This window comes from Idiotropiscis lumnitzeri, chromosome 4 (genome assembly GCF_059441095.1).
Source record: "Idiotropiscis lumnitzeri isolate Australia: NSW breed Sydney's pygmy pipehorse chromosome 4, RoL_Ilum_1.0, whole genome shotgun sequence".
Taxonomy (NCBI): domain Eukaryota; kingdom Metazoa; phylum Chordata; class Actinopteri; order Syngnathiformes; family Syngnathidae; genus Idiotropiscis; species Idiotropiscis lumnitzeri.
The window spans coordinates 7,257,124-7,271,078 of NC_142394.1; the positions used below are offsets into that span (position 1 = coordinate 7,257,124).

Consider the following 13,955-nt stretch of genomic DNA (forward strand, 5'->3'; position numbering starts at 1 on the left):
AGCGGGTGTCGACATCCAGGATGGCTTTATAGCACAGGATGAGTAGCCTTTGATTTCGCTGCTAAGAAGGCTTTTATTACAGCGGAGCTACAAGGCTAACTAAAAAATGGCATTCCATGGAGGGCAAAGCAAAATAATGTGACTGGAGAGAAGTGGATAATAAAGACAACAATTATTACTCATAGGAAAGGCAAGTTTGATTGTAAGAAATTTGGCGTGCAATTAATTCTGAAGGTGGTTTTGCATTTAAGTAGAAAATGCGACTTCAAGACCTGTGCCTTTAAACATGCACATGTTGAACTGCTGTCATACAATAAAATCAGCTTATTCTTTTTCTTAAATACCAGCATCATCAGACATTCATAACATTTAAATTCAAGTTCAAGGGATTGATATTAATAAAACAGCTCTGTGTGAAATTCAGAATAAAGTTAATAAAAAGTCAAATTACCAGAGAAGTTCAGTTGTTTTAATCCAAAAATAACTGGTTAGCTACGTCATTTAACCCTGGGCTAAGGTGGCCTTGGCATGTGTGATTGGCTGAATACAAGGAAGTGACAGATGAAAATCAATTTTTCTTTTTTTTCTGGCTTGCCACCCAATGTAGAAGCTAAGTACCTAGAGCAATGCAGGCAAATGACACGGACTGTCTTAGTTTGGTCATCCCTAATTTGAATCATGCAAACATTTTTGAAAAAAAAAAAAAAATCAGAGTCCACAATGGCTCGACAAGAGGTGTTGAGAAGGGGGGTATGCACGGGACGTTACGAAGCTCAACATCAATGAGTAAAACGGGACTGCCTGCACAATTCACAGTTTTACCCTGAAACATTTTAAAATTCAATTTTCATTATTTCCTCAAAGATCAAAAATTGTTTTTTAAAAGCATGCATCACTTTAATTTACGATGAACTGCTTGGCATTCCTTGTTAAAAGGACCAATAAAAATATTACCAATGACTTAACTTGAGTTGGATAGCTTAAAAATAGATTTCCAGATTTGCGTCCTGTCCATTTTGGTGGTCATGTACTTTAAATAGATACTGTGTGCAGATTTCTGAAGATAAGGAAATTAGATTTGTATGTGCTAATCAAACTAAGAAGTTAGAGCATAAAGAATTCGCTCTTTTCTGCTAACACCCATTGAATAAACAAAAAAATGGACACGATGTGAAAATTGCAATTTGTTTGGCGAGATACAAAAGCCGTCTTTGTTGACTGCGTGTTTGCGTGTTTACATAAGACACTCATGATTCAAGAAATAAACAATTTTGTAGTATTCGTATAGAGCTTAGGGTCAGTTTGTGTTTTCGTATGGTAAATCTATTTATTAAGATCGTTTGAAGTCACCATTGCAAAAGCAAAAAGAAGGGAGAGATCACTGCTGGCTATTTTTTGCCACACTACAATCAAAAGCAATGAGTTCCACGTCAATCTCTTCAAGAGCAAAAATAAACCACTTCAATGATGCAGAGTAGCTAATGCTTACCAACGCAGTTGTCGCAGATGCTGCAGTGGGACGCTCGTGGCGGCCGGAAGATCTTGCACGTGTAGCAGTACTTGAGCTTGACAATCTGATTGTTGATCTCAACGTTGCGGATTCGAGGAGGCGGTCGCTGCCCGCTGGGGACGTTGCCATTGGCGGCCTCTGCAGAACAAAAGTCTTTAGTTGAGACTAAATGTGGGTTCCAATAACATTCCAACTACAGTGTTACCTTGACTTATGAGAGTCATTTGCTCAGGAACCTTAATTTAGTTTCATATAAAATCAAATTTCAAAAAAATGAATTGAAATGCCAGTAATTTGTTCTCGCCACACAAAAACATAGCAGCATTGCTATAATCGGTCGGATTGTATTGCATGTTTTACATTTCATCTCACCTATCACAAGTGGTGATTTTTTTTTTCAACGACTAATCTAACGCGCTACTTTTCCCAGTGAAGTAATCCGACAACAGTTGCTAGATTCACTTTTGAGTGCCTAATAAGTGGGCATTCTGCATGTTTTTTGTCCTATATTGTTTTATCTGTTCAGCACCTGCATCCTTAACTCCCAGAGCGGTTTAACTGTAGCCAATTATCCATCCATTGAGTATGTTACAGCGGTGTAGCCTAGTTGAATACAGTAGCACAGAGGACAAACCAGGAGAGAATACATTAAGGGATTGAGTCACAGGAAGTGTGCCACTCCCTCGAGGCAGCACAGCTCAGTCTGCAAGTGCTGAGCAGCATCACAAATTCCGAGAGGATGCTACTCCCATACTGCATATTAGCCTTCACCCTAGGGTCCATGTGCTATCATACTGACAAAGCACCAAGGCTGCAGATTTACCATCAGTTACGGTAGCATTGCTGCTAGCAGCTGGGCATTTCTGAATTTCAGGGGCTTCACAAATTCTTTTTTTTATTTTTTTTCGAGTATTTTCCCATTGTACTGTATCACTAAAAAGGGTGTGACGACTGAAGAGCCCTCTTCCCATGGTTTGTATGAATGACTTAACCATTGTAATGATCTTGTTCACAACAATCAATTTGACATTGTAAAGCAGTAAAAAAAAAAAAAAAAAAAGATTGAAAAACGATACAAGCGTAAGTAACGTTAAGTATCCATTCCATTAAGGTTTCATAGAGTCAGGCACATATTACTGTTCATCTATTTTTTTTTGTTTAGCGTTAACTTCATTTGTAATGTACATTCATGGATTTGAGGTACATGTCCATTGTCCATGCATGCTTTATAGCAGGCATCACCAAATGGCGGACCGCGGTCCGGATCCGGACCGCGCGATGGTTCGGACCGGACCCATGACCAATCTATGATGAATTTTTTTCAGGGCGCATTCGCAAACGTTGGCGCTGCAATTCTAGTTAATACGGAAAAGGCGTCACTGATTTGAGCCAATCAAATCTTTTGTTTACGATCCACTGCCAATTGCGCAACAAACCAGAAGAGAGTGCTGCTGACAGTATGGCTTGCTAAAAAGTTAGCGAGGTCGATGCGTCTTGTTTTAGATGAATGGACGGAGAAATTTAGTTTCGTTCTGGCTGCAGCCGATTCAAAACCAGTGTGCATCATATGCTCCGAAACCGTCGCAACATTGCGAAGCGCCACTACGAAACAAAGCACCGCCGTTTTGTGCAAAGTTATCCGCTGAAGTTTGAGGTGAGCGCACGCAAAAACATCGAACTTCGAGTGCAGTACAACAGATTTGTACATTTTCGTTTACATCCCAGCAGCATGCAAACGAATATTCAGTAAAAGTATCATGGATTTTGGGAAAACATAAAAAAACGTTCAAGTGATGGGGAAGTTGTGAAGGAGTGCTTAAATGTGGTTGCACAAACATTGTTTAAAGGAAAACACAAAGCCCAGATGTGAAATAATCTACCAAATCCCAATGGCCCTGACTCCGTTCCAACCCAGAATTAAGTCACTGGCAGGGCAGTCACAAACTCATTTTTCTCATTAAGGGAGGTTAAAAAAATATTCAAAAGAAAAAGTGGTGTCAAAGCTCATTTTGAATTAGTTTTTCATGAGGACAGCCATTTTTATTGATTGTGTACTGAACATGTTGACCTGTTTTACTTGGATAATTAGGCCTTCCATTTTTTTTTAGGCTGATAACTCTTTGATTTAAGAAAAACAGGTAAAAGATGTTAACTCAATGCTTAGCACTTGATATATTTCTGCAGGAGATATTTTACCGTTTTTTTCTGGAAGTGGCAAACTTGGGTTCCTGGAGCCACATTTTCTTTAATGTGAAATAAACACCTTATATTTGTTTGACTGGCAAAGATGTTTAATGGGAATATTGCTAAATATTTCGTATATAAGTGCGCTCTGTTGAAAATGACTAAATATTGAAACTATATAAAAATGTGAACATAGGCTAGACATTAAGGGAAGCTGGACTTTGGTTCGGACCTTTTAATTGGAAGAAATTTTAGTCGTGGACCTCTGTGACTTTTAATTGAATACCTCTGCTTTATAGCAACCTGTATGTATGTGACATTTACAGTATGTGACGTTTAAAGCGTGGGCACATAAAATACTTGCAATTATCAATGCATTTTCTAGACTGAAACTAGCTTATTTCAAAATCGCAAAAATGTCCAAATAATAAAGGCAACCATTTTGCTAGTTCACATTATTGAATACTGTATGTTAAAGAAAGAGCTTTTCTAAAATAAATTGCTTCTATGATCACTTCATGCTCTATCTCTCAAAATGCCTGAAAATGGAGGAGCTCATCATGAGTATAATTAAACTGTGTTTTTTTTTTTTTACCATGCGGCGAGCTGAATGAGTCACTGTGCTAGTGAGAGAGGGGAGCGTTGGTTGCCAGCTGTCCCCCCTCAGAGGAGAGAGTGGCTCAGCCTTGCCTTTAACGGCCATCATCCCCTATCACGAGTCTGCACCAGCGACCGCTTTGTGAAGTGAGATGGCTGCTGAAGGGCGCTGTGAATCGTTAGCGCACACACAGGCAGGGGTGGGGGAAACCAATAAGGACTGCTGCAGAAATACTGCGTTGTGGTATACTTCCTCGATCATAAAGAGCAATCAAGGGACTGAGCAATGGAATTGGTCTTAGAGATGGGCACGAGAGGTTATTTGTGGGCATTAGAGGTTATTTGTTGCACATTTTGTGCTATTACTAGGCCGGCTATTATAGCAAATTTTTCATGATGATATATTTTCCCAGAAACAATCACAATGTACTCCTATTTTTTATGTTTCATTAATCCCTCTTGTAGAATGATCTTGGAGCATAATGATTCAAGTACATTCTTGGGAAGAACAATGAACTTCATTTTTAAGAATATTGAACATCGGCATTGAAATGTAAAATAATAAATAAAATACATTGGAAAAAAAAAATGAAATAAAACAAACTCAAGTTCTGTTTAAAAAAAGTGCACTTAAATGTTAACACATACAACCACATATATGCCATGGCATACTACAAAGAAATGTCTTATCAGCTAATTGGGAAATGCACATTGTTAAGGCAGGCTGTACTGCCTATCAAGTCTGCAGAATTTCTTGGCTGCATCTGTTTTGCTACCCTGCAAAACACAGCAATGTCAACTGTGACTGTGCGTCATTTTGCGCTGTCATATTCATCTTGAATGAAAAATGTTCCACTGTGGCATTCGGCATGGAACTTATTCCACTGATGCTGCTCAACTTTCTGCAACTGTTATAACGACAGCCGTCGGAAAACATATCTTCCACTAGCTCTCAGCTTCAACGTATTCATGCCATGCGTGTGGGTTCGTATGCGTGCATGCGTGAGTTATGCCTCTCCCCGGGCCGAGAAAGTTGACTGACAGGAGAGGAAGGAGTAGTACAACTGAATTTTGATGACATCAGTAAATAAATGCACAAGTAAATGACATTTTAAAGAGTACAGAACAAAACTACGACAGTGTCTAAGATTTCATCATTTATGACCCGACACTCCGGAAGGAACAGCACAAAGGCCATTCAATTGATGCAATGTGGTCAAATCTATTCATTTCTATTGAATTATTTGTATACTGAATGTTTTTTATGAAGTACAATATTATGGTGTTCTATTTTTCCTCATCAAAATTCACATGACAACATTTGTTGGTTATGAGGGAAGTTTAGAACCAATTAATGGCATTTCCATTCATTCCAATGGGATAAGATGATTTGAGATTTGAATGTTTTGAGTAATAATTGTGGTCAGGTTGTTATTGTAAAACTAATTTGAAAAAAGGCTACAGTGTAGTGTTTAAAATGCACATAAACTCACCAATTTCCATCTCAATGAATGTGGCCTCCTCTGGGAGAGCGCGAGGAAGGACACCTGGGTCACTGAAGCTGGTCCTCAGTAGCATGGCTATGACAAAGAGGAAAAGGACAGCGGCGAAGACTGGGATAGCGGCGGACAGGTGGACAGCCAGGTACGGACACCTACAAGAAAATAAGAGCAGGATTGGAGCGTTAGACCTTTTCCTGACATCCATAAATTTGGACCATAAAAAGGCAGGACATCGCACACCATGCATATCGTCAACTGCTGTTCTGGACATGAGGTCGTAAACTGTGACAACTTAAAGTCATAGCTGGGAATAAATAATATCATGCCACACTGCCCTCACAATCTGGAGGGGTGGAGGCACATTAGCATAAATCACTCGGCACTGAAACCTCTATGAATCAACACAAACTGTTCCAGGATGCTTGTCGCCTTTTGAGTGCAACATTAACTGTTAAACAAGTGTAAGATGAAGTAAACTACTGTTAATACAAAGACAACAAACAATGAAAGAGTTTTAAACTGAACCTTTTATGAAGAATTCCTTTTAACAGCTTCTTTAGAAATAGTTACATCTTTTAGAGTGCCTTCCCACATGAGTGTAAAATGAAACAACCAAGTAAATATTTTATCAGCAGATAATTCTGAAAATGTGTCTGTGAGCAAGCTGTATTGTGAAGTAACAATTGGACTAATTTACATAATGTTGCCACCACATGGAGTTTCTCCACCCATGACCTACTCAGATATGCAGGGTGAATATCCAGAGCTACTTTCAGAAGGAAACTGTAGTCCAGCCGTGGGACTAAGGTGTCTGAAACACAGAGACATGCACATGCAACACCCCTGCTATCATATGAAAGATAAAAGGTAAGCAGAGCTGCATTGAATTTTGTTGGTTGCACGGATTAGTGTTAAATTCTGATGAGGTTCATACAACACTCCTTTGGGAATTCTAAAAATGCAGAGATACAGTATGTTATTTAAACACCTCTGAGTTATGAGCCTCACTGATTTGAATACATGGCCACTAACATCACTTCAAATGTCTCAAAGAGCCAAAGAAAATGCAAAGCAGAGGTGATTGCAATGCAGAGGTGGGAAGTAGACACACTGGAAGCAAATTGTTTTCATAGCATGAGAAGTTGAATTAGTAGTAATACTAATTTTTCCAAACCTTTTATACGAGTGCCTGTACTTAATTACAGCGTGGAAATACTTTTTCACCTTTATTGCACATTTTCTAATATCTGCACCGACAGTTCAAATAACTGTGACAACCTACCAAGTATCTGGAATCATTTATTCATAATGTCACAATATTACTGAATTTCAAGATATTGTGCTACTGCCTGTACAAGTTGCAATTTGCAGGACCATGAAGGAGCTAAGCGTTGGCTTATATGCATGCTAGTGACAAACTGGTGCGAAGAATATGAGAAGACATTAACGATCGTACAAATGAATATCTGGCTAAACTAGTGACTATTAAAAGAAGTCATAAAATAGATATGTTGCACAAGAAGATGCTCCGCAATCCACAGCATCAATTTGGGACTTTAAAAGATCGGAAATCTAAATGACATCAATTCTGCATTTCCTTGCTGCAAATGGGAAAGGTTTTGAGCATTTTTAGTTCCTCTATCCATCCGTTTTTTGTAAATCCATCCATCCATCCATTATCTATAACGCTTCTCCTCACTAGGGTCGCTGGAGCCTATCTCAGCTATCTTCGGGCAGTAGGCGGAGGACACCCTGAACTGGTTGCCAGCCAATCGCAGGGCACACAGAGATGAACAACATTCCGCGCTCACACTCATACCTAGGGGCAATTTAGAGTGCCCAGTCAACCCGCCATGCATGTTTTTGGAATGTGGGAGGAAACCGGTGTACCCGGAGGAAACTCACGCAGGAACGGGGAGAACATGCAAACTCCACACAGGAAGGCCGAAGCCGGGATCGAACCCACGACCGCTGCTGTCTCTCACTCACGTTTTTTATAAAGTTTATAAAATTCCAAAAGCCTATCGCCTGTCAGTCACAGGGTTGAGAAATTTTCATGGACAAATATTCACACAGTGTACCATCACAGTAAACATAAATGCTTTATTCATTCATTTGCAACAATGGAAAATTTAAGTGTTTGAACCCTCAGCGAGCGGAACGGTGATTGACTGGTTAACACGTCAGCATCACTGCGCAGAGGTCGTGGGTTTGAATTCGGCCCCGGCCTTCCTGTGCGGAGCTTCATGTTTTCCTCATATTGGCGTGGGTTTTCTTCGGGTATTCCGGTTTCCTCTCACATTCAAAAAACATGTATGGTAGGTTAACTAAACACTCTAAAAATTGTCCCTGTGATTGTGAGCGTGGGTGGTTATTTGTCTGTATGTGCCTGGCGATTGCATGGCAACCAGACCAGGGTGTACCTCACCGACTGCCTGTTGATGGCTGGGATAGGATCCAGCACGCCCACAAACATCGTGAGGAGAAGCGGATCACAAAATGGATCGATGGATGAATCCTCAACCTGTTTGTTGTGGTGCAACAGTACTGACTGCTAAAACATTGCTGCCATATTTATGTAACTCGAATGCAAATCTTCTCTTCATGTCTTATTAAGTAAAGCCATTTCTCACTTTCTTATATATAATAAAATGCCTCAATACAGTTAACCTTTTCAGGACAAACGATTAAGTTATTGTACATCCCTGTACCATCATTATCCAATATTGACCATTATCATGACATTAAACATAAAGCATTTGTGTGCAATTTCCCTGTCATATCACATCTGGTTGTGCAAATGTTTGTAACCAAGTTTATTGCACTGTGTCATAATTACAACTGTGTCTAAAATTACATTTATGATTCAGTGTAGTTTGTGTAATCACTGCAAGCTACAAACCACTTTAACATATTGTTGGTCAAATACACGTTCACCACTGGGGATTATTTTTGTCAAAACAAAACTTTTGAATAAAAAGTATTGAGCTGGTGTACCGAACGTCGTGGCCTGTGAGTACTACAGGTACCGATGCACTTCTCAGCTCTTATTGAACACTGAGAGAACAGTAGGGAACACAAACACAATAAGCACACTCAGGCAGGAGCTGCTGTCGATCACAGCTCACGTCCTGATACTCATACGCAGACAAGCTGATGACCCACACCACCCTTCCAGGCCCCACCTCTTACAGGCAATGCGTACATTATTTTCCATACATTTTATGATTGGAATTGTCTGTGGGTATGTGTGCGTTTGAATATCGCTAGTGTGTTGTAAATGGTGTGTTTTAGTAAGTGCGTTTAAAGTGTGTGGAATGGGTAAGATTAAAAATAATAATAATAATAATACAGTTTCTCTTGAGTGCACTTAAGAGGTTTAAAAAGATGAAACCAAGATAAATCAATTCAAACCACCACTCATGCGACCTGGGGAAATGTGAACATTTCTAAAGTGCAGTCTGTGTTAGCACAAAACCATGTTAAGCCAAAATGTCAAGAAAAGCCTACTAGAATATCTAAACTTTATTTGGGGTTAATTAAAGGCACTTTAATGGAACACAGCAATATCCCTCATATGAAAGGATGCGCACAGTTGTGCAATTACATTATTAGAGTTTATTACCTTATTTACTGTAAACAAATAAAAGGGCCCGACAGTCAGCAAACCACAACCAAAAAGCAAAGTCAACCAGTTTGTGCTGTCGTTATGTCCTAACAACTAAAGACGCTGACTGAACACACACCTGCAGAACTGGTCTGATCTGTCTCTATCGTTCCACAATCGGAAATAAGCAGCAAAGTTCAAACAAATTGCAAGTCATTTCCTCTGGACTGAGTGTCTAAATGACACATTGGCCATTTGTCAGAGCCGCCGATTGATGAAGTGTAATGCCGGTAGTTGACTGGTGGCCAGTCGAGTCACGCGCTATCATTGATTACCATCAGGGCTGCACTTCCTGCCTGGACGTGAGTGCTTCCTGGGCAGCCGAGGAGCAGGCTGATGATGCTACAGTGACACTGTGAGGTCATCACTCACCGAGTGAGCAAAAAAAAAAAAAACTCAACTTAATCACCCGCTCAATACCTCAGGGGGGGGATGATTTCATCTACAAGGCTTATTGATCTGATCATCAGTGCACCTTCTTCATCACTCTTCTTACTGTGGCTTTGTTCAGGTCACTTGCACAAAGTTGGATGCATTTCACCAATTTATTAAGGTGCATGAACAGATCTTATTCCATGTAGTTAGTTGCAAATCTATGCTAAAAATTCATTGCAACAAGTCATTTGTCCAGAAAAGGTCGAACACAAGGTAGGAGATGCTTCAAATTGAAATGTGTAAGGTATTAGTCATTGTCAAGTGAAAATAAATGTGTCTTACAAATTTGACATACTGCAGAGAAGAGTACTGTCTACAACCTTGATGAATTTGAATATAGTATATATTTACAAAAAAAAAAAAAGGTACATAATTGTAGGCTTCCAAATCATGACAAATTAAGTCATTGTCTCCGTTCTCAATCGCTGTGGGCGTGTCCCCTGAATAAAGCGCATCCCACTCGTCTGAGAAACATTTCTAGTCTTTGGGTTTCGACCCAACATGAGACTGACACTGTTCTGCTGTTTTCTGGTGTCATGTGTCATCATCAACACCGGTTATCCTGTAAGGGGTCGCGGGAGGCTGTTGGAGCCTATCCCTATCCCAAAGTCAGCAAATAATAATAAAATAAGAAAATTGGCATTGTACCACAACTGTGCTTTAATGACAAATAAAAATAAAAGAGTTCATTGTGTTTGCATTGTGTGTTAACTGCATCGTTTGTGTTGTTCTGTACCAATTTGTCCATGCACCATCGTAGTGGGATAACCGATTAAGAAAATTGACTGATTTGTTGTGTGGCTTGGAAAAAAATAGAAATTAATAAAAAGAAAATATCTTGTCTATGCATTACGTGTCGATATTATGCGTGGACTCCTAGCGATATGAATTATGACAGCCTGGATCACGTTTTGAAGCTTCCCATACACATTGCATTGTTAGGCTTTTTTTTAATCCACAAAAAGACTGGCAGTCAACAAAAATGTTGGCCGGTGTATGTTGGCCTATTTCTACAGAAATAGAGCATGAGCCATAATCATGAAGAAATTGTCGATATTTTGAAAGGCGAGGCTCCCTCCCATTCAATTGACTGGACTGGTGAGGCGCGAGCTGCTTGCACATTTTTACAACAAGCTTTGCCATTTTATCCACTGGTAATTGTGAAATTAAAAATATGGTCACATAAGACACAATATATGTGTAGCAAACTATCGCTAAAATGGAAGTGGATTGTTCGCATGTGTGCTATCCAGCAGTGGCTGCTTATGTCTCCCACCTTCAACTGCCTGACAATCATCTGCAAGATGATTGTCAATGACTGGCAATAGCTGTCAATCAACGCCAGACTTGAAAGGACACATGGCTGGTTGGACTGAGCTTTACATGCAACACACGCGTGGCAAGGTCGCATGACTGATATCGCCCTAACTTTGCTGTTTGTATTTTGAATGGTGACATCATGATGATGATACAATATCACTATATCGTCCACCCTCCGACCTAGCATACAATCATTGAGTAATGTTTGGAACTTTGCATACGGTTTCAATTGGTGTAATGATTTGCATGATGTAATGATGTATCATTAGGTCATGGATGCCACTTTGCTGGAAATCCTGCAATCAGCTGTTTAGAATGCAGCCAATAAATCTATAATGGACACATCTATGCTCTTTCCTTTCACGTGTTTGTCTGATTGCGGTTCGGGTGTGTCTACCAAGGACTTTGAGCACACGGTTCTCCTTGCAAACAAAACATAATAACCCGCAAAATAAGATAGCATATAAGTAATTAAAAACACTCACGGAAACAAAGTTTAAAGCACATTGTCACACCGCAGTGAGTCATAAACCTTTATTACTACTTCATCATTACAAGCTGTGCCCGCCTTGCCAGAGACATGCAACGTGATACATAATGCAACTGGCTGTGCCGCGAGTATGACAATCCAGCATCATGTAAATATCTGTATACTTTGACTGCCTGCTTCTTTTCTAGGGCAGAGGCAGGAATAAAAACAGGAATGGAAGGGGGGAGCTCTACTGTCCTTTTGCAAATGCACCTTGGTAAATATGTGATGAGAGTGGGGCTTTTTGTACTCACAGCAGCTAAAACCTCACACAACCTTTGCTAGTTCATGTGAACGTTACTGTTTGTGTACAAATGGCAATTATGCACCAATAAACATCTGCCGTTTGTTAGCGAGAACTCTTTAATAGTCATTCAGCTAAGCAAAAATATGCAGCAAAGAATCTCTGTACTTCAGATAAGAAGCCAACCAAAACTTAGCTCCTACCCAATATGGGAAGATCTTAGAGCAGACAAAATGGATCACTTTAACAAACTTCCTGAACACCAATTACTACTTTCCTATTAGTCTGGGCTTTGGCGACAATTGATAGTAATAATTATGCATTTTATTGTTTATTTCTGTCATTTTTGTCACTGAATTTGTCAGAGCTGTTGTCACAGTTGTTGCTCTTTTTGGGAAAACTCAGACCGCTTAGCAATCGATTACTATGCTCGTGATTGCAAAAGACATGGTATAAATAAATCAGCTTGTGAATGTGCATGTTCATGGCTCTTTGGAAATATTCCAAGACTGCGGAAATACCTCCATCAAAGCATTTAGGCTATTGAAATGATAACACGGTTTTTATCAGATTTCTAGCCAGGGTTTTTGTGAGCTCAGGTGTAAAAGTAGTGCAAGCAATGATGAACATACCAATGATGTGAATTTCAAACTGGCAGTTCATCCGTCTCACAACCTTCTTGGTATGAAGCGCCCTTCAAAACTCTTTGAAAACCTAATCCAGAGTATATGAAAGTGGGTAGTCTGAAGCTAGAGAAGATACAATCTGTTCTCCCAGTTTAAAGCAGTCTTGCTGGTTATGCAACGTTTAAATACCATATGAGAGCGATAATACATGCGAGGCAGGGTCATTGACATTTTTCAAGGATTAAATACAGGATTAGAGTGGTTGCATCATAATAATAATAATGATCAGTAAATATGACCCACAAAAAAACAGTACAAGTTCTTTTCCATGTGGAGAGCTGTGCTCGATTGGTTAAGAAAAATTTAAATACAAATGGAACCGGTGACAAAGCCTCTAGATGTGTTTCAGATAAATGGAGCATGGACTCTGAAGGGGGCATTAATCAAGTTATGGCTAAATTAGCTAAACCCAGCCACCGCTTTTCTATTGGCTGGCCAGGGCTGGATGCTGAAGGAAGCTCCGGTGTCTGTTACAAGATCCGCAGCCTCTCTGCGGACTCAGCACTGAATACCCCATCCTCCTCCTCCTCCTCCTCCTCCTCCTCTTCTTCATTCTTCCTCATGCAACACACCCTGAGCAGACAGCCGGACACACCGAGAGCTTCCGCCCGGTCACATGGACACACGCAGGCGACCGCAGAACGAGAATAAGTATCTGCGCATATGTGCTGACGTCCTAGGGTAGACAGACATATGACGCCGTTCTCGTGTTCCCGTTGTTTGCGCCTTCAGCCAAGAGCTGGATGTGGTCATCAATGTGCTTTGCACACACACACGCACACACCCCCCCCCCCACACACACACAAGCTCACTAATGCACCAGCAGATTAGGTGAAGATGCACTAGCTTTAAAAGCTCACGTCACAAAGCATGAGTTGCCAAATGCAAGCAACATGCTGCATTTAGGATCGTTGTAAAGTAGGAAAGGTTTGGCCATAATGCAGATGTCAAAAGTAAACAAAAATGTCGTTGCTAACTGGGATTGAGCAGTTGCAAGCTTGATTTGTGGAAGAATGTTAACACTTTTGACTTTTTCCAGCAACGCAAGCTCAGATACAAATGTGCAGTGGATAATTTGCAAATACAGACCAAGACTGTGTGACTTATGACTTGCTTAACTTAAATAATTACTTGACTCCAATTGCTTGAAATTTAACGGGGACTCCAGATGAATTGCCTTATTTTTGCCATAGTAGCTTGGAACTTACTTACAGCTTGCATGTACAGTGGTGCCTTGACTTGGGCGTGTCAGTCGTTCCATGACAACGCCATTAATTCTTG

General features: G+C 40.2%; 1 protein-coding gene across 2 annotated transcripts in view; it reads right to left on the minus strand.

Annotated features, from left to right (window-relative positions):
- zdhhc9 (zDHHC palmitoyltransferase 9) overlaps window positions 1-13,955 on the minus strand; it is a 33,679-nt gene that overhangs the window by 14,484 nt on the left and 5,240 nt on the right. For both annotated transcript variants that reach the window (XR_015842836.1, XM_088293286.1), the window contains exons 3-4: window positions 5,785-5,945; window positions 1,490-1,648 (exon numbers count right to left, since the gene is read on the minus strand). Coding sequence is in view for 1 of the 2 variants with exons in the window: in XM_088293286.1 (XP_088149412.1) it covers window positions 1,490-1,648; window positions 5,785-5,945 (320 nt within the window). In the remaining variant the exon portion in view is untranslated. The remainder of the gene's footprint in view (window positions 1-1,489; window positions 1,649-5,784; window positions 5,946-13,955) is intronic.